Here is a 25,947-nt window from a genome sequence, read left to right as displayed (position 1 = left end):
TCAAACTTTTTCATGTCAAGGACCCATCAAATTTCATGTATTTGGCCGCGGACCCCCAGCTCAAAATATGTTGTTCCAGGGACCGCCCAGAAGCTTAAAAATGTTTGCTTTAAAAAATATATTAAAAGATTTGCACACAGCTTGTAGATCTGCTTTTTTAATAGCCAAAGAAATCTTAAAATCACACAGATGCGTTCCCGGTCTTAATGGGTTAAGGGAATTAAGTCGCAACTTCTGAATACATTTAGAGGTAATTTGTAAGAGAGAGACCGACTTATTCAGCTCGCAGTGCTGCACTGCTGACATTTCCATTTGGGTGGTCTTAAAACCACTTGGAGAGCTGATAAAACGGTGAAGGTGTCCAGCTGAGCTCTGATTTCAGTTCTCAGTGCTCCCAACAGCAACGGTAGCAGACACTTCCTGTAGAGAACCAGAGCCAGTCTGAGAGAAATGCCCACATCCGGCATGACTTCACAGGTTAAATGATGCCAGATGATGGGAAAAGGGTTTAGAATGCTCCCAGAGAGACAGGTTTATAGAAGCCAGGGCCATGTGGTTTGACTGACACCAAATTTCACATTTGGAACGGAAAAATACTTCAATGGAGAATAACTCTTTACTCGAGTATTAACATTGTACATCCTCAGTGTTAATTTACACCCCACAGTGGCATCCCACAGCGAAAACAGGCGATCTAGAAGCTCACAACGCGCCCCATCGTGGCATGTTGTGAACTTGTAGGTCTGCTATTTTCCGCAATTTGTAAATTTAGTGGAACATTTTTGAAAATGTCGGCTCTAATGAGATTTAAAAAAATAGGAACGCCAGGTTGTAGGGGGCTTGATACTAGAAGAAACTTTCAAGAAAGTTGAATACAGACCATAGGGTTCCTTTTTTCTTCTTTTTACATTTGAACTACAGTCCTTCAGATGAGCTCAGACTGAGCCAGTCACTGTCAACGCGGGCAAAGGCAGGCAGATCAAAGAATTCCTTGCCAATTGTGAATTCTGTACATGACTCATGGATAAACCTTGCAAGTGATATTTGCATTTTCAGTGGGACGGGTTGCATCTCCCATGTGTGTGTGTGTGTGTGTGTGTGTGAAAGGGCTGGAAGTCTCAGTGATTATTTTCTCAGTGACGGTCATTGCATACTGCTCTTTTATTGGCACAAACACAGAATTATCTGATTTGCGTTGCAATCTCACGGCTGAGGTAAATTGCATTCCCAAATGCAAAGTCAGTTGAAAACCACCATTTCCCCTCTTGCTCCTTTCATCTTTATCAGACTCTCTGTCCAAGACCATTTCCTGCCCTCTAAGAATTTGCCAGTGAATTCTAATGTGACTAGTAGCACCACACACACACACACACACACACACACACACACACACACATATTATTACCATACTTGTGAGGACATCATTTTAGGGTGGCAATTTTATACCTTTTGGGGGGCATTTTTAACCCAAATGCTAAAGCCTGAGTTATAGTTGCACGCCAGTGTCACGTACCAAAAATAGCCAATCTACAAGTTCACAATGTGTCGTGTTGCCGCATTGTGATCGGCTATTTTATTTTGAAGATTGCATCAAAGATGCACCAAGTAAACAGTATATTGCAGAGATATTTCAGATTATTTTCTTTCACACATTGCTTTTTCTCTCCTCTCAGCAGTGACTAGAGTACAACCGTGTGTTCTTGAGGTACTCGATGCCTGGCGGTTACACACTAGAATCATCTTTGGGGAGAATTTGGCATGCGAGGGCTGTCAAAAAATGCATTGCCATCTTCTCGTCTCGGCTATTGTTCTCCTCGCCTGCTCCCTATCTTTGTGCTTTCTCTCTGCCCCAGTCTGTCTCTCTTCCTCCCTCCACCTCTTTATTCTTTTTTCTTATTCTCTACCCAAAGTCTCTTCAAAAGCCCCTTTTTTGTCTATGCCTCACTGTTTCTCTGCTGTATCCACTTATATCCACTTATTTCTGTGGTTGGATAAAGAATGCTGAGACAGTCCAAATCACCAGCACCAGGCCAACTCGTCTACCATCATGACCTTATGAGGAATTTGTTTACTCCTGGTGTGTCCCGGTTGTTGGTGCTCGCGTGGAAACATTTCACTACTGGCCATGTGCCACGAGTTCAATTTCATTTAAGCTATGCAAAGTATGTGTAGGCCTATGGCCCTTAAGAATATTCAGTGTACTGTACATGTGAACTGGTAGATGTAAAAATATACTCGGAAATCACTGAGGGGCTTTTTCCTCATAGCAACAAAGTGCAAGACTTAAATTCTATATTTTAGCATGAGTCAAGTTCAAATGACGTTACTTAGTATTCTTTTCTGGGTTTTTCTTTAAACTTTAATAGTTTCTTACATTTCATGTGAGAAAACCTTTTTGGGAGTATTAGTGAGGTTGCTACGCTGTGTCAGTCTTTGCTTGCCCTCAAAGGAAGAGTAGCGATTATTCTATCGATTACTTTTTCAATTAATTGAATAGTCGAGAAGCAATTTTTTCATATAATTTGTTTTATTTTTTAATGATATCTTGTTATAATTATATCTATGTCTTGTTACGATGTAAATGCAATGTCTATGTCAGAGGCTCGCGAGTTCTCTCACACACACACAGAGCGCGGATGTGGTCTTTTGTGCCTACATCTAAACCACGCGAGGCATAAACCATATAGACCCGCTTGAAATGACGCCACCCCCGGACGTGGTCTGTGCATCTGTTTTGATGTTGCCTCAAGTTACTCAGAGTACAATAGCTGATTCTCATTTCAGTGCAATGCAGATATCATTTACTTGCTCCCTATCGTTTATTCTGGTTCCTCTGCGTTCCTTAGCTTTCTGTCTAGGCCTTATTACAGTATACCAGTGTTAACCAAACACTGGGCCATGAGTAAATATCCGTTTTTATAAATATATTTCAAAACATAAAAAAGTTAATAAAACCTTTTTCAGAAATTAAAAATAAATGGCAAACGTTTTTCAACAGAATTTCATGAATTTTCAGAAAAATCCAAGAAATTCCAAACATCCAAACACACGCAAAAAGAAACTTTTAAGAAGTAGTGTGAGATTTTAGATCGGCTATTCTCACTAGTTTGGGTCCCGGGGAAACATCTCTTTTGGGTCTCGAGCAAATACATTGGTAACCACTGCAGTGTACCACCTAAATCTGAAGCTGTCCACCAGAAAGAGATATAGATATAGAGCAGCAGTGTTTAATTCACACCCCAGTTTTTCTTGTATACAATTGTGACAAAGCAGAGAGGACATAGAGAGCCAAAGGGGCTAGGCCCATGATGTCATAAGTACTGTATGTACTTCAAGAACACCCTTTATTTGAGCAAAGGTTCCTGATTGAATACTCTCTTGTTAAACATTAGGTGTTCTTTATCTACCATATAGCTAACTTGTGAAGTTAAGTGATGAAGTGCTTTGCTGCCCTGCAGTCTTCGAGCCATCTATTCATTCTATGAGTATTCATGCTGTTTCGCCCCAACCAGTAGCCCGTTTGCAGAATAAAATTAGACATGGCTAAATTCCACACTGATGTTATGGAATGCATGTACTTAGACACCCAGGTGCAAACAGTTTACAGCACCTGTGTCTGAAGGTTGTCCGTCACAGCCAATCCTATGAGGTGTTAGCACCGGTAACTGATATCATAATGATAGTGAAACCCAAATACCCGTCATACTGTACTGCACGTCGTCCACAAGTCACATGTTTTTAACACATGTTTTTTCATGTTACACAGCATTGGTAGCGGTTGTTCTGTTGTATGTTTATGATGTCTAATTAGATCGGACACATTTTGAAAGTGATTACGTCTGTCTGTGGCTTTTATAAACATTTAACCCATTAAGACCTGAGATATGATTCTACAAATGTCTTCTAAATCCTAACTGTTTTCTGAAACACTTATGTCGCTATAATATCAGTGGCGCTCAAACTTTTCCATGTCAAGAAAACCCCCAAAATTACATGTATTTGGCCGCGGACCCCCATCTGAAAATATATTGTTCCAGGGACCCCCAGAACAAAGATTTGAGTAAAACAAATTTGCTTTAAAAAAATATATATATTCACTATTATATTCATATATTTTCAAGATTTTTCAAAAATAGCAGATCTACAAGCTCATAGCGCGGCACTCGGTGCCGAGATGCGTTCTCGGTTTTAATGGGTTAATTCAAAAACAGTATTAACAAGAGGTTTGTGACTTAACAATGACAATGGATCCACTGGAGAACACATCAGGTTCTGCTTTCCATTTCCTGAAAAGTAACCGTTGTTTTGGACATGCAAACAATGTTTCCGCCCGGCAACAATGACATGATACAGTGCAGCAGCATTCTCCCAGGAGACACAGGCCTGTGTTGTGTTCTTACCTGCGTCTGTTGGACAGCACCTCCTCTGTCTCGTTAGACAGCACCACATGGGTGGAGCCTCCTTGGCTTGCCTCGTGCATTACCTCGATCTGTGATACAAAATGTTACATTATCAGTGATCCTTACAGGAATTGGGGAAGCAAAGCCAATAACCTACCACTGCACAGTCAAATGCACTTAATTTAGTGTGTGTACAAAGGGGAAAATTAACACTGACGGCGTTACTTGCATAATAGATAATGAACACACACACACACACTTGGTGAACTTGCCTCTCCTATTTATGACAGCCAATGATTACACAGATAGATATTGCAATGCCTTGCCAGAATTTGTTATAATTTTGCACCTCCACATCCGTGTGGATAAGGGTTTAGGGTTGATTCATTGTAATAATTGTGGCCATACAGATTATTCATTCATTCCCCTCTTCACACATACTCGTGCTGCAGAAGGCTTCAGATATACAAGTGGAAACTGCACTATACAATCAAGGATTTTCTATTGAGACAATGAGCAACTAATCTAGTTAGGGGTTCCGTGTCTTTAGTGCATGTTCAATATGGACAGGAAACAAAGTATATTTGAACACAAGTATTTTATCTGTTCATCTTTCATTCAGGCATGACATAATAACATTATGTCAACAGCTTGATCATTTACATAGATACGAAACAGGTTTGTCAACACCATATCAACCAAAGACTCAATGAATAATATCAAAGGCAAATCCTACTTTGTGTCAAAGGTATGTCAAAAGTTATGGAGTAAATTTGACTTGAACTTGTGTTTAGCCAGCTATCGAGCAATAAAGGTAAAGTAAAGGTTAACTTTATTCGTCTCAGATAAGAGAAATGTGTCTTGGAGTTAAGGACTTAAAAGCTGCCGTACACAAACTCTGATAACACACAAAATACCCAGTGATATGAAATTAACAGCTACGTACTTTTAGATTAACCATTTAAAAAAAGTAAACTCCCTCTTGGTGTATATATATAAGCTGTCAAGAGATTTGAATTGCATCGACGCGTTATCCCTATCGATTGTCTTGTTCTTATGCTGGACTACCCGTCAGCACATGAAGAAACCAGCTTTCAGCTGACTGAAGATGGCAGTACCTTGATGCCTCCCTTGGCCTTGCGTATGATCTTCTTCTTGTTCGGGTCCGTTTCAGCTGGCTGCTTGTTGCTGTTGGTGCCGTCTGAAGCTCTGCGTGCGAGAGCTGAAGTGCAGGAAGGAGAGCACAGAAGTGATGTTAAAATTACTTGGTGGTTTTTAATGAAGCACCTTGATGCTTGCCATCTGTGCTTGTTGCGCTGTAGTAGTTTTGATAATGGATTTTTTAATTGCTTTAAATCTTGTATTCATTGCCTCTAACCTTTTTGGGAAACTTCACACTCAAATTCCAATGTACTGTATGTATTGCAAGTACATAGAAATGGCAATAAAGCACCTGTCGGTTTCTGTCTTTCTTTCTCTCTCTCCTTCTGTGTCTTGTTTTGTCCCCATCTTTCACCAGTGGTGGAAAGAGTACTCAAATGTTTTACTTAAGTAAAAGTATCAATACTGCAATTTAGAAGTACTCTGTTACAAGTAAAAGTCTGGAATTCAAAATTGACTTGAGTAAAAGTAAAAGTATTGGTATCAAAATTACTAAAGTACTAAAATGTTTGAAAATAGCAGATCTACAAGCTCACAACGTGTCACAACGCGCCGCGTTGTGAGCTTGTAGATCAGCTATTGTCAAATAGCCTCTGTATAAAATAGGGCTAAAGTGGTTGATGTATGTTTTATAATATAATAATTGATATCTGCAAAGTAACTAAAGTTTTCAAATAATTGTAGTGGAGTAAAAGTGCAATATTTGCCTCTGAGATGTAGTGGAGTAGAAGTAAAAGTATAGACAATTGGAACTATTCCAGTAAAGTAAAAGTACCTCAAAATTGTACTTAAGTACAGTACTTGAGTAAATGTGCTTAGTTACTTTACACCACTGTCTTTCACTCTCTTTTTCTCTCTCTCTGTCTGTCTTACACGCACGCACACACACACACACACACACAGCTAAGGACATGACGTTCTCATTAGAACGTTGGAACTCACGTTGCTGGGTCCTGGCGGGGTTCTTGAGCGACGGCCGTTTGGGCGAGGACTCCGGCCGTGGAGCCACAGGCTGGACGGGCCTGGTCTGTTTGGCCGACAGCTTCTTCAGACTGACGTGACGCTTCTCAAACATCTCCTGTACATCCTCCAGCCTCTTCAAGGCCTTCAGGACGCCAGCCTGCAGTCAAAACACGGGCACGTTACATTTGAGGCACAGCATCCATGTTTTACCCATTAAGCATCTGTCTTTTTTTTTTACCACTTTAACCATTATCTTATACTTTGTCTATTCAAAAATAACAGATATACAAGCTCATAGCACGGCACGCCACGCTATGAGCTTGTATATCTGCTATTTTTTGAAAAATCATGAAAATGTGTGCAAATCTTTGAATATATGTTTTTAAAGTGAACATTTGTAACTGAAATCTTTGCTTCAGTTTTTTGAAAAAACCTAAGTTGCTATATTATCAGTGGTTCTCAAACGTTTTCATTTGAAGGACCCCCGAAATTAAATGTATTTGGCCGCGGACCCCCATCTCAAAATATGTTCTTCCAGGGAGCCCCAGAAGCAAAGATTTGAGTTAAACATGTTTGCTTTAAAAAAAATATGTATTCAAAGATTTGCAAGCTCATAGCGCCGCGGCATAGCGCGGCATAGTGCCGCGCTATAGAAGTCGCTTGTAGATCTGCTATTTTTGAATAGCCAAAGTGTAAGATAATGCTTTTTCATAATGCGTTCCAGGTGTTAAAGGGTTAAGAGCTCTCTTGACAGTGTGTGTGTGTGTGTGTGTGTGTGTGTGTGTGTGTGTGTGTGTGTGTGTGTGTGTGTGTGTGTGTGTGTGTGCGTGTGCGTGTGCGTGTGTGTGCGCGTGTGTGTGTGTGTGTGTGTGTGTGTGTGTGTGTTATACCTTCACTTCCTCTGACAGCACAACTTCATACTGGTTATGGATGTTCCTGAGTTCAGTCAGCTTGTTCTGCTCGGCCGTCTCCAGGAAGCGGTCGATGTCTGCCAGCGCCGATTCCGCCCCTTCCTGTGACTGACACTTGTCCACGGCTTGGGAAGCCAGCAGATAGATGCCGGCCTCGCACCACTGGTTCACCTGTACAGGTAGACATAAAGTCAAATTAACATTTATTTTAGAGTGTATAGTCACAAGGGAAATGCTAGTGCCCAGTAAAGGAGAGGGGGAAATTACTTTTTCTACATTCACCCAGCAAAAGGCTGCTCAGATGAGTGTTACACAAGGGTTTACACAGGTCTTGATCAGGGACACTTTGCGAGGACGGCTTTCCATATGCATGGCCTCACCCTACCCCACACCACACCGTCCACTTGTGCCTCGGTTTCCACTACAATGAAGTGGGTAGAGTGGTGTGTAAGTGGTACTAAACTGGTGCCTAAAAAGTACCCAGTCCTGGGTAGGTCTGAGCTAGGCCAAGCGGGTCCAAACACTTCATAATGACTGATCACTCACCAACTTTTTATTTAGAACAGGATATAGTTGTAAAACATTATAATACTTTATATATCATTATAATCACAGTTAAAATCTATTCTAGTGTGTTATAATTATCATAGTTGTAAAACATTATGATAATTTATAGTGTATTATAATCACAGTTATAATCTATTATAGTGTATTATGATTATCATAGTTGTAAAACATTATATTACTTTATAGTGTATTACAGGGCTACTCAACTTAAGATGGCTCAGGGGCCACTCAGCAAAATACCAAAAGTCCAAGGGGCCGCCATAAAAATGACGGTCCTATTTTGGATTTTTCGATTTTGTAACGCACAAGAAAATGTACATTTTGACATCATATTCTTTTCACTGTACCAGTTTATTTTGTGTTGTGTGTATGTCCAGTGGCAGACACCTATCCTGGGCGCGCGGCAAAGCCGCGCGGCCGGAAAAATTTGGGGGTCAAACCCCCCCAAAAACCCGAAATGCATAGAAAACTATGCATTATACCTGTAACAATTGACGCACCTGTATGTATGTCTGTCTGTTTGTTTTTGAAAAATGTTTTAGCAACCCATATATTTGAACGGAAATGTATATTTTTATCCTGTGCTTAAAAAAAAAAAAAAAAACCATGAGGGGGCCGCCAAGACGCTGCGATCGGGCCGCATGCGGCCCGCGGGCCGCGGGTTGAGTAGCGCTGGTGTATTATGATCACAGTTGTAATCTATTATAGTGTGTTATAATTATCATAGTTGTAAAACATTATACTACTTTATAGTGTATTATGATCACAGTTGTAATCTATTATAGTGTGTTCTAATTATCATAGTTGTAATACATTATAATAATTTATATTGTATTATAATCAGTTATAATGCATTATAGTGTATTATAATTAGCATAGTTGTAGTACATTATAATTTATATTGTATTATAATCACAGTTATAAGGATCCATTTGGTTCATACCGAACCAAATGGTTCACCCGCACGTGCACAGGTGATTTGCATTTGTATACAGGACAGTTGGCCACTCATTTACATTACATTGTTAGACAAAAAGCAATGACCTCCATCTATGTTTACATTACAAATGAGTGTCAATGACCGGAATCTGCTACTCATACCTGTGGATTTGAGAGGGGGTACTTTTGTGTAATGGAAAAGGTAGATATTTTGATGTGGTGTGGTGTGGTGTGGTGTGGTGTAGTGTGGTGTGGTGCTTAACCCATTGAGACCTGAAGCCGATTCTACATGTCTCCTAAATCCCAACAGTTTTCTGAAAAACGTATGTTTCTATATCAGTGGTGCTCAATCTTTTTCATGTCAAGGACCCCCAAAATTATATGTATTTGGCCGCAGACCCCAGTCAAAATATCTTGTTCCAGGGACCCCCAGAAGCAAAGATTTGAGTTAAAAATGTTCGCTTTAAAAATATATATATTCAAAGATTTGCACACATTTTCACGATTTTTCAAAAATAGCAGATCTACAAGCTCGTAGTGCGGCACTCGGTGCCGCGCTATGAGCTTGTATATCTGCTATTTTTGAATAGCCCAAAGTGTAAAATAATGCTTTTTAGCTCAAATCTAAAAATGACACAGTTCCAGGTATCAATGGGTTAAGCTGCAGTGGAAAGGGGGCTTATAGAGTAGAGGAGCCGAGGATCAAACTGGCAACCTTCCGATTACCCGGCGCCCTCTCTACCCACCCGTCGATGGCCGCCCCCCCCCCGAACCACCCAAGCCAAAGAGTGACGCAGCGTCCCACACTTCCAGACACATTGCGTGGCTTCTCTTACCTTATCTATGCCTCTGTGTATCCGCAGGGACTTGGACAGGACGTCGGTCTTCTTCTTCACCTCGTTGCTGAAGTCGTCGCAGACGCGTCGCAGCTCGACACACTTGGGTCGGATGGAGTCCACGGCGTAATGGTTGCTCTGGATCAGCTGGTCGCCGTGCAACGCATGGAGCTGAGCCTTCTCCAGGGTGGACTGCATGGGTAGACAACAGCACACAATCATTTCAACAATAGAACAGCAGCAGCAACCAATTAATGGGGGGGGGGGGGGGTGAGGGGTCTAGTGATGCATAAGAACAGAATAAAGGGGTTCATTACATGACATTTACTTCATTAATCAATACTGATGCAACTATACTAATAGTATTCTGGATATTTAAAAAAAATCCCAAAAAGGTAGCACATCCAAATTTTCAAATCAATGGAGGACAAATGACTCACATTTCTGGATATTCTGGATATATTGATACAACTATTTTCGAAGTGCTTATATATCCTTGAAACGAAACTTCTAATATGAATGTTCATAATTGAATTTAAACACATACAAATCATCCAATAGATGGTCCTCAGAAAACAGCATGCTACTGTAGATTTGTGAGTAGAAATGTGATCTTTAAATTTCTTGTAAAGCATACTTGGATTAAATTTGTTCTGGTACTAGAGTATTGAATTGGCTCAGTCTTAATAAAGAGGCAATGTAATAATTTTATTTGAGGGACAAATACAAGATACAAATACAAGATGTCATATCAGTCAATATGTTCAGTTTATGAACAGCAAAAACTAAAATAGATAATAGGAAAACATTATAATGTAATATAAATAGTGTGTGTGTGTGAGATGAACCTGTGCTTTCTCCTCCAAGGTCTTAAGTTCCTTGAGTAGATGTTCCACCCTCGCCACACAATCTCCGATGTCTGAATGGCTGGTTAGACCGTCCATTAATGTGTCTAGAGACACTTTCACCTGGTGATGTGGAGAGAGGAGAGAGCGCGAGAGAGCGAGAATTTATCACTTGTGACAGAGTGGACGAAACGAAGGGAGAGACATGGAAATATAGGGGACGAAGGAAGGTAGAGACAGAAGGAGATTAACAGAGAATGAAAGTGAGACAGTGAGAGCCAGAGGATAGGGAAATGGTATCAAGGGCATACAGGCACGCAAACCGGTTAGGGGTGAAAAATGTGAGGAGGATCAGAATCAACTTTACATTACAGGTTTACAGGTGTAAAGAAGTGGGTGAAATTCGTGTTTGTGCAAGCTCCATCATTTTGTAGTTTTCGGAAGGAGAAAAGGGGGTGGGACAGAGAGAGAAGGAGAAAATAAAAACAGTAAAGAACCATTTAAAAAAGAACAAAATCAAAGATGTCTAGTTTGTCTATATATACATACTGTTTGTACACGAGGTTAAACATAAAGTAGCAATGCATTGGCAGGTCCACATAGAATGGTCGTCCACATGCAAGAACTTCAGTGGAAAAAACTCCACATGGCAGATTCACAAGGATGCATGCAGGAAAAAGACAGAGAACCTCTAGCGGGGTTTGGGGTTATTTCCTCTCTGGGTAGAAGGCTATACTGGCTACTCTGAGTCATTATGAAATCATAGACTTTTTCTTCCTGTACATGTGGGTTTTGTAGAACCTTGGGGCCCATATCAAGCTTCTTCAGTTGCCTGAGATAATAAGAGGCATTCCACTTTGTTGAAGTGTTCATCCCATTGGAGTTTCCCAGTGATGTGGAAAAAGAGGAATTCGGCCCGTTGACCCTTTCCACTGCCTTCTTCCCAGAGAGGACATTCAGTAACCCTAGCCGAGGCATGAATCACACATGCACTTTGACTTTGAGTATAGGCATGCGTCGTGGAATTCTGGTTCAATCAGCCATCGATAAGGCACATACTGTAGGAGTCGAGACAATATTCTAGGTGGTGGTGGTTATGCTTTATGTACATGATATCATGGTCAGAAGTACATTAACACTCCATGTCAGTGGTACGGTAGTTCTGCCTCGAGCACAGGGCAGCGATCATAGTTATACTGTAGCTGCCTGAAGGACAAACTGAACCATAACAAGATAGGCTGTACCAAAACAATAGCTATTAGGCCTAGTGGAGACATCTAGGCTCTTACAAGCTGTCAAATATCATAATGTATTGTAGAAGTATTATAAGTGATGGTAAAATATGATGGTTAGATATACAGCAAGCAGCCATATAATTTCTTCCTCACATGCATCACTGTTTCACTTTGAGTGTGCAGTCTACGCACTAGAAGAAAGTCTATGTAATGGCACAGCCAGTAGCCTTCTACACAGAATGGACATACAGCACCCCCCAGATCCATCTAGGCAAGCAAACCTCTGCTTTGAGTAAGCAGTGAGCACGGTTCAAACTTTTGCTTTGAGTAGGTTTCACAGCAGGGATGTGTGTGCTCATGTACGGGAAGGAAATGTAAGCCTCAGAGGCATTACATATTTCTACTGACAACATACGGACTCTTTTATGTGGTGCGAATGAAGTGGTTACTAATTTGTAGCTAAGGATTTGGTTCATCCATCACACAATTTAGTTAGCTAGGTTGCTGCTAATAACAGGGCAAGTTGTGCAAGAAGAACTTTGACTGCTCCTTTACGGTGCCTTGCTTCTTCTGCTGAGGCTGAAAGAGGCTTTAGTGGTCTTTGGAGGTTATAAGAACCTGCCTCCGAAGCACAATAACACAGTCTTGACTCATCAACGGTTTCACTGTATGTCATATCCATAAAGATAAACTGGACCCCGCAAATAGGAGACAGATTGCTCAACGATTCATCGCGGTTAAGGCACAGAAACTCATTTGGTTGGCTTCAATTACAGCAGATCATGGCCATGAATATTATGCCAAACAAATAAGATGCTGTAGTAGACAGTGTGTATGCACTTAGTTATTATGATGAATAGGCCTACATTTATTTTGAAATCTGTTGATTTATGTTTATTAAAATTGAATGGGAGAGGATCTTTCAATAAATCATCCAATAAAAAGAAAAAAAAATCATCTTGCTCCCGAACAATCTGTCCCCCTCACTTCTGAAGTTATGGCTACACCCCTGCATGGCATGGAGAGTCATTGATGTGGGGACACATGAAAGCCTTACTGGATCAAACCATTCTCCCTCTGGGACAATAATCTAATCTAACTGGACGTGCACTGTACACCCACCTCTCTGAAGTCCTGTTCGAAATGACGAAGCTGCAGACACTGCTCCAACTTCAGATGGTGTTTAGACCAGAACTGCTCAAAGGCATTTTCTGTCTCGTCCAGCTGGGCCAGGAGCCTACAGTATACCACACACACACACGCACACACACACACGGCACACGCACACGCACACAGACACACACACACACACACGCATTGTTTAAAGTTGCAATCTGAAACTTCATTTAATCAATACATTTTTATTTTGACCAATCTGTATGTCAATACAATATAACTACTGTATATAACAATATGACAAACCCCAGGTACGGTAGGACATTTTCAGCATGACATCTATTTCCCCCAGATACCAATTTCCCATATTGTTATAATTGACTTCGAGAGAAGAAGAAAGAGAGTAAAACATAGGGTTTATGACTATGCAGGAAGCCATTGGGGTAGCTCGCATATAAGCAGAGAGCAGTTAAGTGTTCTGCGAGCCAGGCGAGGCCGGGGTATTCCCATTTCTCTCCTGTATTGAATTGTAAGTTTGTCTCCTGTTTTAGTGCTAAAATATAATTGCTCATTCTTTCGAACTCTGTCTGAACTGCTGTCTTTGCCTTATTGTGTCTATCTCATTTTGGCTGAGTCCCCATTCAGATTTCCAGCACACCCTTCCAGGCTTAACTGCCAATCACGTTGGTTGGAGCCCCCCAGCCAAGCCTGAGCTGTAATTGGTGTTTTCTATAAGCTGGTAGGGACGTCTGCATTTGCATGACCTATGAGCCCTTCATGGCCCTACAGTAGAAGAGATGAATGAATGATTCACACACACACACACACAGTAAAACTCCTCAGTGTTAATTTATCCATTCGTAACTCTGAGTGTACAAATGTAACCAAATCCATTTGGTTACATTTGTACACTCAAGAGTTAAAATTACCACGGAACATTAGTAACTCAAATCTTTGCTTCTGGGCGGTCCCTGGAACAAAACATTTTGAGATGGGGGTCCGCGGGCCAAACACATATCTAAAAATGTTTTCTAAATCCTAACAGTATGTTGCTATATCAGTGGTGCTCCAACATGTCAAGGACCTATTTGGCCGCGAACCCACAATATTTTATTTTTTTGCAGATCCACAAGCACATAGCGCGGCACCGAGAGCTTGTATATCTGTTATTTTTGAATAGCCAAAACAAAAACAAAAAAAGATTCATATAGATCACCTCTCCACTGTGGTCTGGTTCTCCATCTCATCTGGGTTGAGTTTGTGGCTCTCAGACTTGGAGGCCTGCTCCTTGATGCAGCCCAGCAGAGTGGTGCCTTGTTTCAACGCAAGCTTCAGTTCATCCTATAGTCACAGGGGAATATTAGTAGCATCAATTACAGGGCTCTGTGTGTGTAAAATCTTTGAGAGAAATGTAACCAAATGGTGTGTGTGTGCGTGGCAGTGCATGTACAGCACACAAACATGTGAAGTATTCAATTCAATTCCTTTATTGAAACAGCAGGTGAAATTATCATTTGCAACTCCAATTACAGGAATAATTTAGGAGATATAGCAACAGTTCAATAGAGCTATTGCACAATACCAAAGACAAATAAACACAAATAAAAAGTGTAACACTAAGGTGAACGTGGTGCAATCATCTGCCTCAGCGCAGAGGAGGAAATGCTCACAGTCGCATCATTTCCTAGAGGTAATTAAGTTTTATGGTGTGGGTTAGTTAACATAAATAAAGTATTTCCCATATTGTTATAGTCTATAATTGACTTGGAGAGAAAAAGAGAGAGAGAGTGAGTCACAACTAGACATATACTGCACAGATATGTGCATTACGTTTATGTGGCAATTATGGCATTGTGTGCTTGTGTGAGTCATGCTGATGTATATTGACATGGGTGACATGGGTGGGTAGCTGTTGTAGACGTGGGTGTTCCCTGTTCATACTGTACATTACTGTGTCTTTATGTGTTGTGTCATCAAATCGTCCCTGTCGGGCAGAAACCTTGTATCTCCATAATTAAACTTTTTATGTTTTTTTGTCACTTAAAGGCATACTAGGTAACGTTTTCAACAAAACTAAAGTTAAATTGTATATCTTTTGTGAGTGGCAAAAGTTTCACAACACCCACTCCATGAATTTCACCCCCGGAAGCCTTTTATTTATATATTTTATATTGAACGTGGACTGGGGGGACTTTCCCGGGGAAATGACGTCATCTGGCTGGAAAACGGAGGTGGAAATGCACTGGTTTCCTGTTTGGCCAGGAACTACCGCAACGGTTTCCTGTTTGGCCAGGAACTATCGCGCTAATAACAAAAAGGAACCTCACGTTGATTTTAAGAGAATGTAGGATTAGAAGATCGAAAAAGAACAGAAAAAGAAAGCACAGCTCATGGTAACTAATGCTCCACTGGCTAAGAGAAACGATCCGTAGATAGTATAAAACAATTAAAAGATCGCTTTTTGAAACGCTTCCGGCTTCCGGTGAAAACGAATGGAATTCTGGGTAATCGAGGACTAAGGAAATTGTATGCAGTGACGGTAGTGACCAGCAGAGGTTGCTAAAAATCGTTAGTTGTGAATTTGCATTGTACAACTTTAATGCTCTACTTCGTGTCAAGCTAAAGCAGTGAAAAATGACGACCTACAAGCTCTACGAGCTTATAGATCTGCCATTCTCACCGCTTCTGACCATTATCGTGCAATTTCCTGAAAAGTAAAGTTTTTTTGGACATACAAGGTTTCCCCCTGACAGCGACGATAACATGCATATGTGTGCAGAACCTTTTGGTAAAGCTATACCTTTAGTTTGTTGTGTTTGTCGGTGTGTGTGCTGAGCAGGTCTTTGGTGCACTGGACGTCGTTGGGCAGCTCCGTCTCTGCCAGGTCTGTGCCGAACCTCTGCAACATCTGAGCCGTGCTCTTCACCGTCACCGCAAAGTTCTCTATGGCCTGCATGGGGGAGAAGAGCAGAGTGGTGGAAGAAGATATTTTACTGAAGTAGAAGTAGCAATACCACAATATAAAAATACTCGTGTTCAAAATGTTACTTACAAATATACTTAAAGTACCAAAAGCAAAAGTACAAAAATGTTTGAAAATAGCCGATCTACAAGCTCACAACGCGTCGCATCGTGGCGCGTTCTGAGCTTGTAGATCGGCTATTTTCAAATAGCCTAGGTATAAAATGGGGCTGAAGTGTTTTAATAATTTATATCTGCAAAGTAACTAGTAACCAAAGTTTTCAAATAATTGTAGTGGAGTAAAAGTAAAATATTTGCCTCTGAGATATAGTGGAGTAGAAGTAAAAGTATTGAAAATTGGAAATACTCCAGTAAAGTAAAAAATACCTCAAATTGGGTAAATGTAATTAGTTACTTTACACCACTGGGGAAGAGCAAACACACACAGATCAAACACACACACACACACACACACACACACACACACACACACACACACACACACACACACACACACACACACACACACACACACACACACACACACACACACACACACACACACACACACACACACGCACACACACACACACACACACACACACACACACACACACACACCCACCCTGTGCAAACATACTTAGGCGCCTCAAGGCAACCCTCGCTGCCTCAAGGCATTTCCTGTGTGTTAACGGTGACAGGCTTGATAAAGTGTGTGTGTCTCTCTCTCTCTGTCGTTTACATTATTCAATGGAGTTTCACACTCAAAATCCCATTTATCTCTAAACTCATTAAGAGTTCCTTCTAAATCAGTAGTTCTCACACTTTCAAGCTTTTTCCAAAATGTAAAAAAAATAGCAGACGTACAAGCTCGCAGAGCGGCACGAAGTGGCACGCTGTGAGCTTTGTAAATCTGCCATTTTTGAATAGCCAACGCTAAAATCTAAAATGTCACGGATGCTTTCTCAGTTTTAATGGGTTAACTGCTCACCGTAACCTGTGAATGTCTATAATCTTAACCATAACCCCACCCAAACCAATCTTACTTTTATCAAACATATCAGACAGTCTACAATTCCCAAAAGGAAATGCATGCATTTAATGCAGGTTGTCCAGAAGTATGGATCAGTGTTGTCATTTTTTCACTGACGAAAACTAAATAAAAACTAAGCTACGATGACAAAAACTAAGACTAAATATATTGACAATTTCGTCAACAAATAAAAACTAGACTAAAATGTTAGTGAGGGACTAGTGGAGCAGAGATCCAGTAGAACTAAAAGACAAGTCATTTTATGTTTGGTTGCGCTCTGAACATAGCAGATCTACAAGCTCTGTGAGCTCGTAGATCTGCTATTTTCAGCATGCGACCAAGTGTAAAATCAGCCATTACGACGCCATCAAGGCACCGCCAAAATACATTTTAGTCGACTAAATCAACAGTAGATTTAGTCGACTATAATCTTATGATATTTAGTCGACTAAAACTAGACAAAAACTAAATGGAATTGTATTCAAAGGACTAAAACTAAATAGAAATTTGCTTTCTGACATAATCAACACTGGTATGGATAAAACAGACATAAAAATGATTGACCAGAGGGGAGGATACCCCCCCCCCCCCCACCGGAAAATTGAACCCTGCACTTAGTAACATGCTCATTGGTCCCCAAAAAGATGTTAAAAACATGGCCCACACCCTGCTAGTGCTACTCACAGTTCGGTGGTGTATCCACTGACTATGGCAGTACTCCAGGTTTCCTCCCAGCTCACAGGTGAGCTGGCCTTTATCCACATAGCCGTGCAGGTCTGATAACGAGTTCAGCATCACAATCTAAAGACATATTAAACAAAAACACAGGATCTGAAGCAACTATCCATTGAGAAATAATCTAGGGCTGGTGGGTGGATTTCAATGGGAATATGTTTGGGATTTTCGAGAAGCCAACTCCTATAATACAGTGGTTCTCAACCAGTGGTCCGGGGACCACCAGTGGTCCTTGCGGGGGTTCCAGGTGGTCCCCAGCTAAAATCTTTAACTCTTGAGAGCGTAAAATGAAACCAAATGGACCCGTTTCATTTTACGCTCTCAAGAGCTGCTGTTGCTATTTTGATCAACGTGTGCCTGTTATCTCTCCTATGGTACCACATCAATACAGCATGGAATTGTGGACAAAATCGTATCCGACGATAACAAAATATTCTAAGTTTTGGGTCTGAGAGGCTAAAACTCATCAAATGGTGGTCCGGGGCTCAAATGCAGAATAAATAATGGACCTTGACCACTGCTATAATAGATGCTTTGTTAAATCCTTCTGGCTAGTGATGTGCATATCGATACTTGTATCGATATATCAATCGATTGTCTGAATATCGTTTGGTATCGATATTTAAAAACAAATATTGATATTTTTAATATATGTCCGTTTCCGGTTGACGGCCATTTCCGTTTCCGATTCTGGTACTTCCGTTTCCGGTTACGGCCATTTCTTATTCTGTTTCCGGTTTGGTTCTGTTTCCGGTTCCGGTATCGGTATCGGTATCGGAAAATCGGACCCAAAAATATCGGTATCGTATCGAATTGAAGAAATGTGGTATCGGCACATCACTACTTCTGGCGGCTAATCAGAAAATCCTGGTATCCCGGGAGCAAGCCCTCCCACTCACTGCACCTAACACTACACTGCATGTCCATAATGGTGAAAATGTAAACCACATGAACCCTAGTGTTCCCTACTCTGGGCATGTCATAAAAGGCAAACATTCAGGGGGAAAAAGGTCAACATTCTGCAAAAATAGCATATGTATATGTACTAAGCTCACACCATGGGGCAGTTGATATTGCTGCTCAGTTACAGTACAGTGCAAATTATCCCACAAACTTTTTATTTTTCCTTCCCTTTTAACCCATCCCATGAGTTGTGAGTGTTGGTTTGATTCTAATTGTGTTCTCAATAGACCATATTCACATGGCGGCCATGTTGGCATTTTGCATTGAAAAAACAGGGTGGCAACGGGGTGGCATTTCATCAACTTAATAGCAAAATGACCCCTGTGTGAATATGGTCTATTCCTGTGTGAATATGGTCTATTCCTGTGTAGGAGGAGAGGGCCAGCCTGCTGGGATGTGTCTTGGGGATGAGACACACCTGATCCCAATCATTCCCTTGGGTATACAAGCAGGCTGGCCAAGGCCACACTACCCCTCTCCTAAACAGGCAACATAGCTTGGTTTTGATTGGTTTCAGTTTAGTTGCTTTTTGCAATCGCATATACACAATACATATTCACACAGCCATATACACTTTACACTACTGATACCACTGACTGTTCACATCTCATATTTAATGCACAGTTCCTGTTTTTTTTCTGTTTCAAATAACGTTAAGTTTAATCCTGTGTGTTGTCTCCCTTTTTGTCATGATGTGAGCCAGTTCATGACATTTTTGGCATTACACAAATAAATCACGGTTTGTGAACTATGCCAAGTACTTTAGCTCCAAAAGGTAGAAACCAGGGAAAGAGAAAAATATATATTTTGGATGTCAGGTATTATAACAAAAACAAACATCAAATCCATTGATTAGACAGAAAGTGAACCAACTTCAACCTTGCCATCTGGTGTAACAGCATCTGTCACAGCAGAAGGCAAATACATGCATGCACACACTATACATGTACACACAAGGACACACTATACATGTACAAACAAGGACACACTATACATGTACACACAAGGACACAATATACATGAACACACAAGGACTGAAAATGGAGAAGTGATGAGAGACTTTTTCACTCTCCAATTTCCCCTAAAAGGCGTGGTTTTACACGGCATGTAGCAGATGGCCACAGGGAACAGGCGTTAGACGGCGTTAGAGGTTCCATATTAACACTGAGGTTGTGAAAACCACAAGGCACGCGACTCTGTCGTGTCATACAGAGATCAACAGTGGGTCAGGACCCCTGTTGATCAGGTCACGGACCAATTTTTATTGGTCACAAGTAAATATCCCCTTGTTTTTGTTTCCTACATAAAATATATATACACATTTCAAAAGATTAAAAAAAAAATTAACAAATATATCAAACAAAGTAGTGTCTGGGGACCCCCAGGGGTCCTTGGGGGGCTTCCAGGGGTCCCCAGAAAAAGTACTTAACATAGCATCACAATCATTTTAACCAGTTTATCCATTTGGCTATTCAAAAATAGCAGATCTACAAGCTGCCGTGCTGCGAAAATATTTGAAAAATATCGAAATGTTTGTAACATTTTGAATAATTTAGATTTTTTTAATTTTTTTACATAAATGTTTTTCTGGGGGTCCCTGGCACAAAAGTTACCTTTTCATATGGGGGTCCGTGGCCAAATACATATCAATTTGAGGGTCCTTGTATTGTACAAGTTTGATACTACTGCCTTTTAATGTCCCAGGCACAAACACCCCTGCTTCTCTCCATAGACAATACATGGAACCACGCCACCATCTCAGAACGTGGAAGCGGAATTCCACTCATAGGCGTTAGAGGTTCTGTTACAACGGTGAGCTTGTAAAAAAAACACCAGGCAAGGGAGGGGGAATATTGGGATTGTTTACACAATGGCATGTAGCATTTAACAAGCTGCTTAGCACTCTTTTATACTTAAAAATGTATAAAAGAGGGCAATGTATGTGGCACGACGCGTAGTGAGCTTGTAGTAGATCTACCGTGACACTTTAGAATAACTATCTGTTATAGCTACTTAATAGATCATTCACAAGCTGTTAGTTAATGAGTTACTAATGGCTTGTTAAATGTTTGTTAATAGTTGGTTAAGAAAGGGGGGGAGGTGATGAAAACCACAATCATCATAGGACCAAACAAACACCTCACATTAATACAGTATATTGACACTTATGGTCATGGAACTTGACAGAATGATGTTTTCATGCAAATACTGTACAGCTGTAGATGAGAGGTGTGGTTTCATGTTTGGTACTGAAGCATGCTTACCGGTACCTTCATTTTAAAGTCGTCTCTGTGGAGCTTTATGCCAATGTCAGCTATTGCCCTCTGGAAGAACCTGGAAGGCCTCAGAACCAGTACCAACTGCAGGTTTCCTGGGAACGCGCCCTGGCACACGCACACACACACACACAGGATTTTAACATACAAATCTTTGCCATGGACATCGCCACAAATTACATCATTACACTCACTGGGCATAGTTCATAATTACATTACACTGAGTGGGACCATTGTTCAGACCGGAATTTAAAATGACTTTCAGGATCATACTGTATTACGTATTACGTTCACTTGTACTGCCCTCTAGTGTTATACACAGCTAAGTACAAGTTTTAAATAGGACGTCAGATTACTCAGAATAAATGGATGTTCAAAGTTTGTTACTGTACCAAATCCTTCTCAGGGCTCTTTAATGCACACCAGACTGACTGTAACACTTAAGAATTGTCCAAAAACTACATTTTGTCTAATAAGCCTGCGTGATAGATTGGAAAGTGAGAATAAACGAGACAATAATATAGATTTGTTCTTTAGCAGCCAGCTGTAGTGGCTTTGTGTCCTGTTGTTGACATCCAATATTAAAAGCCCAGGGTAGATAAAACATCCGTTGTTGTACAATATTGTTTAAAACTCTGAGGCACGTTGGAACCAGTTTCTTCTGTCTAGACTGTCACTGATTTATAAGGTCAGTTAACCAGTTCCCCATCTGTCAATAGTGTGCTTGTTTTTACACAGACAGATTGATGTCCCCTTTGGCTATAAACCAGGATGCTGGCTTTATTTGCATTGGGGCTGTAATGCTAGGAGCAAATGGCTTGTCTGCAGTACTTACAGCTATTCTGGTGAGAGAGGCCTTCACTGAGCTCCATTTGTCTCTCCGTCGGTCGATGATAATGACGAAACCAATGCTGGCTGCATCAAGGCTAGAGAAATGAGAAAGTGGACATTATTACAGATACTATTCTGTGTGTGTGTGTGTGCACGATGTTGGGGAGGTTATTTTCAAAATGTAGTATACACTACATACTGCATTAGTTATTACATCATACATTTCCTCAGTAGTAATTTAACTGTGAGAGTGTACAATTTAAACTACATGAACCTGTAAGGGTAACCTGAAAGGGCTTTATTTGTACTGTCACTGGTTATACATTAACACTGAGGATTTGACTGTGTACTTTCAATTAAAGTAATAAGGTATGTTATATATATTAATTCATATTAATTCAATCCAATTGTATTACAGTGCTGAATCACAACAAGTTGTCTCAAGACACTTTAAATATAGGCTAGAGTAGAGACCCAATGTTGTCCACCCCACCCTGAGCAATCATTTTTGTAACCGTGGCAAGTGAAAAACTCAGGCAGAAGAACCAGACACTATATTATTATATATTGTTTGCATTACTTTCACAAAACACCCTCAAATTAACATGAAACATGAAAAGACAAGGCATAATATTAAATCGACAAGGGTAGGCTAAATGTAACCGGGAAGAATACTACTATTCAATGTTCTGATGAAACACAAACAGCACCCTCTATTGGTGCAGTATATATTTTGAAGAAAAGTTGCATAAAAGTCTAAATAGCAAATGATAGCTATAACTGCATTACTGCAAAATTGCATGAGTGTGCATGAACTATAAATAAAAAGAGTTACAGAAAGTGATGCGTCATCATTTCACATAATACCCAATAATGTGTTACTTTTAATACTATAAAGTCTTATTTTCATGTAATGTGTTCTTAGGTAAAGCGTTAAACCCCAACACTGTTCCCCAGCTGTTCCCAAGTGGTTTACAGGCTTGTTGGAAATGAGTCCATCAAGGTAATGGAACCCAGAACATCCATATTACAGCTAGCCTAGCAGTAATATGGATGTTAAATTAGGCTAAGCAAACAAAAAAACACAGCAAGACAGTTATTAGATATATGCGTAGTAGTGGAGATAAAAATGCTATTCCGACACGTGTGTGCACACCCAAGTAGTGCATACCTGGGCCTGTGTGGGCTCATACAGGCCCACGTATGCACTGTGGAAAACTGGACAGTCGCTCCCCCGGCTTCTGTGTGGTCAGACTGGCCAGACTTAAATGATCTGTGCTGCTGGGCTGAAGTTACCTTGGAGTGGGCAGGGTCAAACTATGAAGTTGTGGCTGTCTCGGAGGATTTTATATCTGATCCCAGTATCTCTGTCAGAGCAACTATGACTGTGTGTGGAACGGAACGCCAACTCCCACTGACTAATGCCTGAGGTCGCCTCCTATGGGCACAACAACAAAGGCAGCGGCAACAATGGACTGAGCTGAGACTGCAAGGGAAGGCTGCATGTCTCCCTGCTGCGGACTATTCTGTCTCTCACTAAGTGTTCAAAATCTTTGACTGTACTTTTAAAGCCAGGTTACAGGTTTTACCATCTAAACTTAATCTGGTTTCCAGGAAATCATGCTCAGCTATTATAGGAAGCCACTCAATTTGGAGGAAGCATTGTTTCCTTTATCCATGATTAATGTCTGCTGTGTGTCTGACAAGTACGTCAACTGTATTGTAACAATGTTTTGCCGTCTAGGCACTTTGTACCTGGCTGTTTTCCTATTGTCTGACTGCATTGGCAGTGTTTATGTCCTTTGTACAAGGCATTCTTGTGCTTCTGTATATGTGGACATAAATACATATTTCAAGTGTGTGTGTGTGTGTGTGTGTGTGTGTGTGTGTGTGTGTGTGTGTGTGTGTGTGTGTGTGTGTGTGTGTGTGTGTGTGTGTGTGTGTGTGTGTGTGTGTGTGTGTGTGTGTGTGTGTCTGTGTGTGTGTGTGTGTGTGTGTGTGTGTGTGTGTGTGTGTGTACCTAGGGATGCTGGTCAGGTAGGTGACCACGTTAATGAAGTCCTCATCGGGCAGGTCGCTGAAGCCAGAATACTCAGGAAAGGTGATGATCGGGGCGCCATCCTTTCCTCGCCCTCCTGCAACACAAGTGTCATTCTTAAAATATTTTTTGTCAGATAGTAGATCGAGAGTGAGCAAGATATCTGCAATCCAGATTTTGAGAAGGATTTGATCTCAGCACATCTAAATTAGTTGAATTTAGATAACTTTCTGCTCACTTTTTTTCATAGTCTCATCCGGACAACAGACACTTTTGATATTAGATAAAAATAGAGTTTAAGTTGTAAGGCTGTAACTATTGACAATTTTTTTAGCAATTATTCTATCAATTACTTTTTCAAATAATCGAATAATCGAGGGATTTCTTTTTTTATCCCCTCCAAAAAACGCTTATTTTATTACAATGGATTAAATCAATTAGTTCAATCAACTACTGCAGCCCTATTAGGTTGTCATCTGGGTTATGAAGATCTACAGAATATTGGTTGAATTAAACTAGAAAGTGACTTAAAGGGATAGTTCACCCTCCAAATGACTTTTTTTCTATTGATTAGTCACCCCATGGAGCCTTTAATTCATGGATATTGTTTTGTTTTTGTCGCATTCCTAAGCCAATAATTTGATGACTGGCAGCAGTTCCGGTAGGAGACACAAAGAGTTTCCTTTGTGTCTCCTACCGGAAGGCTACCTACCGGTCCGCTGGTTATCAAATTATTGGTTTAGGAATGCGACAAAAACTAAAAAATATCCATGAATTCAAGTCTCCATGTGATGACTAATCGATAGAAAAAAAAATATTTTTTTGGGTGAACTATCCCTTTAGGGCGCGCTCCCACCGCACTTTTATTTTACCTCTGGGGCAGAATCTGCCAATGCATTGTCAATGTAAATGCGTGGATTCACGCAAGAGCGGATTTTTCCGCTTGTCGCGCAGACCTTGCGTTTATCTGCTCTACGCGACTTGTCCATTGGAAGCATAAAACTGCTGGAGGCAGGAGCTGATTTTCTTCCTCTGTCCAATCGGGTGAGTCGAAGGCGGACCGTCCCAAGACTCAGGAAGCAACATGGTGCTCTCAGTGGACCAACTGGTTGTAGCTGTTGCATCTCACCCAGTACTTTATGATTTGACCATGAAAGAGTTCCAAGGCTTCAGGTTAGTGTAATAATATATTTAGTGTAATAATATTACTCTAACTATATATTTAATAGCTAAAAATAGTCTTCACTTTTGCACTTGGGGTTCGTACATCTACATACACATTCAGATTTAAAATATAAAGTGCTTACCCCATGGCCACGGATTTTACAATCATGTACGGGCCCTCAGAAGTACCTGTATCTTCCGTATTGTTCAATAAAAAGCATTTTAATCCGATTGGTGGCCATTTTCCCATAGAGTTATAATGTACCAATAGTGCAATACATCTCTCAACCGCTAGGGTCGCGCAGTTGAAAGCATACGGAGAAAATGACCACTGATTGGATTAAAATGCTTTTTATGGAACAATACGGAAGATACGGATACTTCTGAGGGCCCGTACATAATTGTAACATCCGTGGCCATGGGGTAAGTAAGGGCGGATTCAGACTGGTTTGATTCAAACCGTTCCAGAGAACGATTGGCTTCTCCCAGCTGGCCAGCATTCACACTGGCCAAAATCCTTCCGTACTCGAGACCATTTCATTTAGCAGTAATGGTAAATATGTGCCTCATGGGGGCGCTGTGGACTATGGGGCTTTGGGAGAGAGGACGTCATTCACAGAAGAAAAGTCACTCTAGAGTGAATAATAAAGTTTGACTGTGTTCCTGACGTTGTCTTGAGTTATAATAACAACTTATCAACAATACACAACCAAAGCAGTGTGTGCACTGGTCTTTGAAACCACGAAATGTAACGTTGTCTCGTTAATATGATATTGGCGTCACGGACGCGTCCTTGGTATTTTAGCAGTGACGTCACAGACTAATCCTTAGTATAATTATCCTTATATACGCGTTCGCTACACATGTGTTTTTTGTTTATTATTTTTCACGGCTCGCGCTACTCAAACACTAGCAGGATTATTATTTCTTGTCAACATTCAAGTAGAACTATGAGAAGGTATAACCCAGCTAA

At 40.7% G+C, this 25,947-nt stretch overlaps 1 protein-coding gene across 6 annotated transcripts in view; it reads right to left on the bottom strand.

Annotated features, from left to right (window-relative positions):
• The window catches only part of mcf2l2 (MCF.2 cell line derived transforming sequence-like 2), a gene marked incomplete at its 3' end in the record, with an annotated part of 129,764 nt that overhangs the window by 71,720 nt on the left and 32,097 nt on the right, over window positions 1-25,947 (bottom strand). For 5 of the 6 annotated variants that reach the window (XM_080431966.1, XM_080431964.1, XM_080431963.1 and 2 more), the window contains exons 3-15: window positions 23,793-23,907; window positions 21,777-21,867; window positions 20,930-21,049; window positions 17,652-17,768; window positions 15,774-15,923; window positions 14,190-14,314; window positions 12,980-13,094; window positions 10,626-10,745; window positions 9,778-9,969; window positions 7,415-7,606; window positions 6,504-6,681; window positions 5,519-5,622; window positions 4,401-4,489 (exon numbers count right to left, since the gene is read on the bottom strand). In XM_080431966.1, the coding sequence (XP_080288092.1) occupies window positions 4,401-4,489; window positions 5,519-5,622; window positions 6,504-6,681; window positions 7,415-7,606; window positions 9,778-9,969; window positions 10,626-10,745; window positions 12,980-13,094; window positions 14,190-14,314; window positions 15,774-15,923; window positions 17,652-17,768; window positions 20,930-21,049; window positions 21,777-21,867; window positions 23,793-23,907 (1,708 nt within the window). The remainder of the gene's footprint in view (window positions 1-4,400; window positions 4,490-5,518; window positions 5,623-6,503; window positions 6,682-7,414; window positions 7,607-9,777; window positions 9,970-10,625; window positions 10,746-12,979; window positions 13,095-14,189; window positions 14,315-15,773; window positions 15,924-17,651; window positions 17,769-20,929; window positions 21,050-21,776; window positions 21,868-23,792; window positions 23,908-25,947) is intronic. The other variant, XM_080431965.1, reaches the window with a different exon arrangement.

This window comes from Gymnoscopelus braueri (assembly GCF_963280865.1).
Source record: "Gymnoscopelus braueri genome assembly, chromosome: 6".
Taxonomy (NCBI): domain Eukaryota; kingdom Metazoa; phylum Chordata; class Actinopteri; order Myctophiformes; family Myctophidae; genus Gymnoscopelus; species Gymnoscopelus braueri.
The sequence above is the reverse complement of the archived record's forward strand: the minus strand, read 5'-3'. Positions and strand labels throughout refer to the sequence as shown.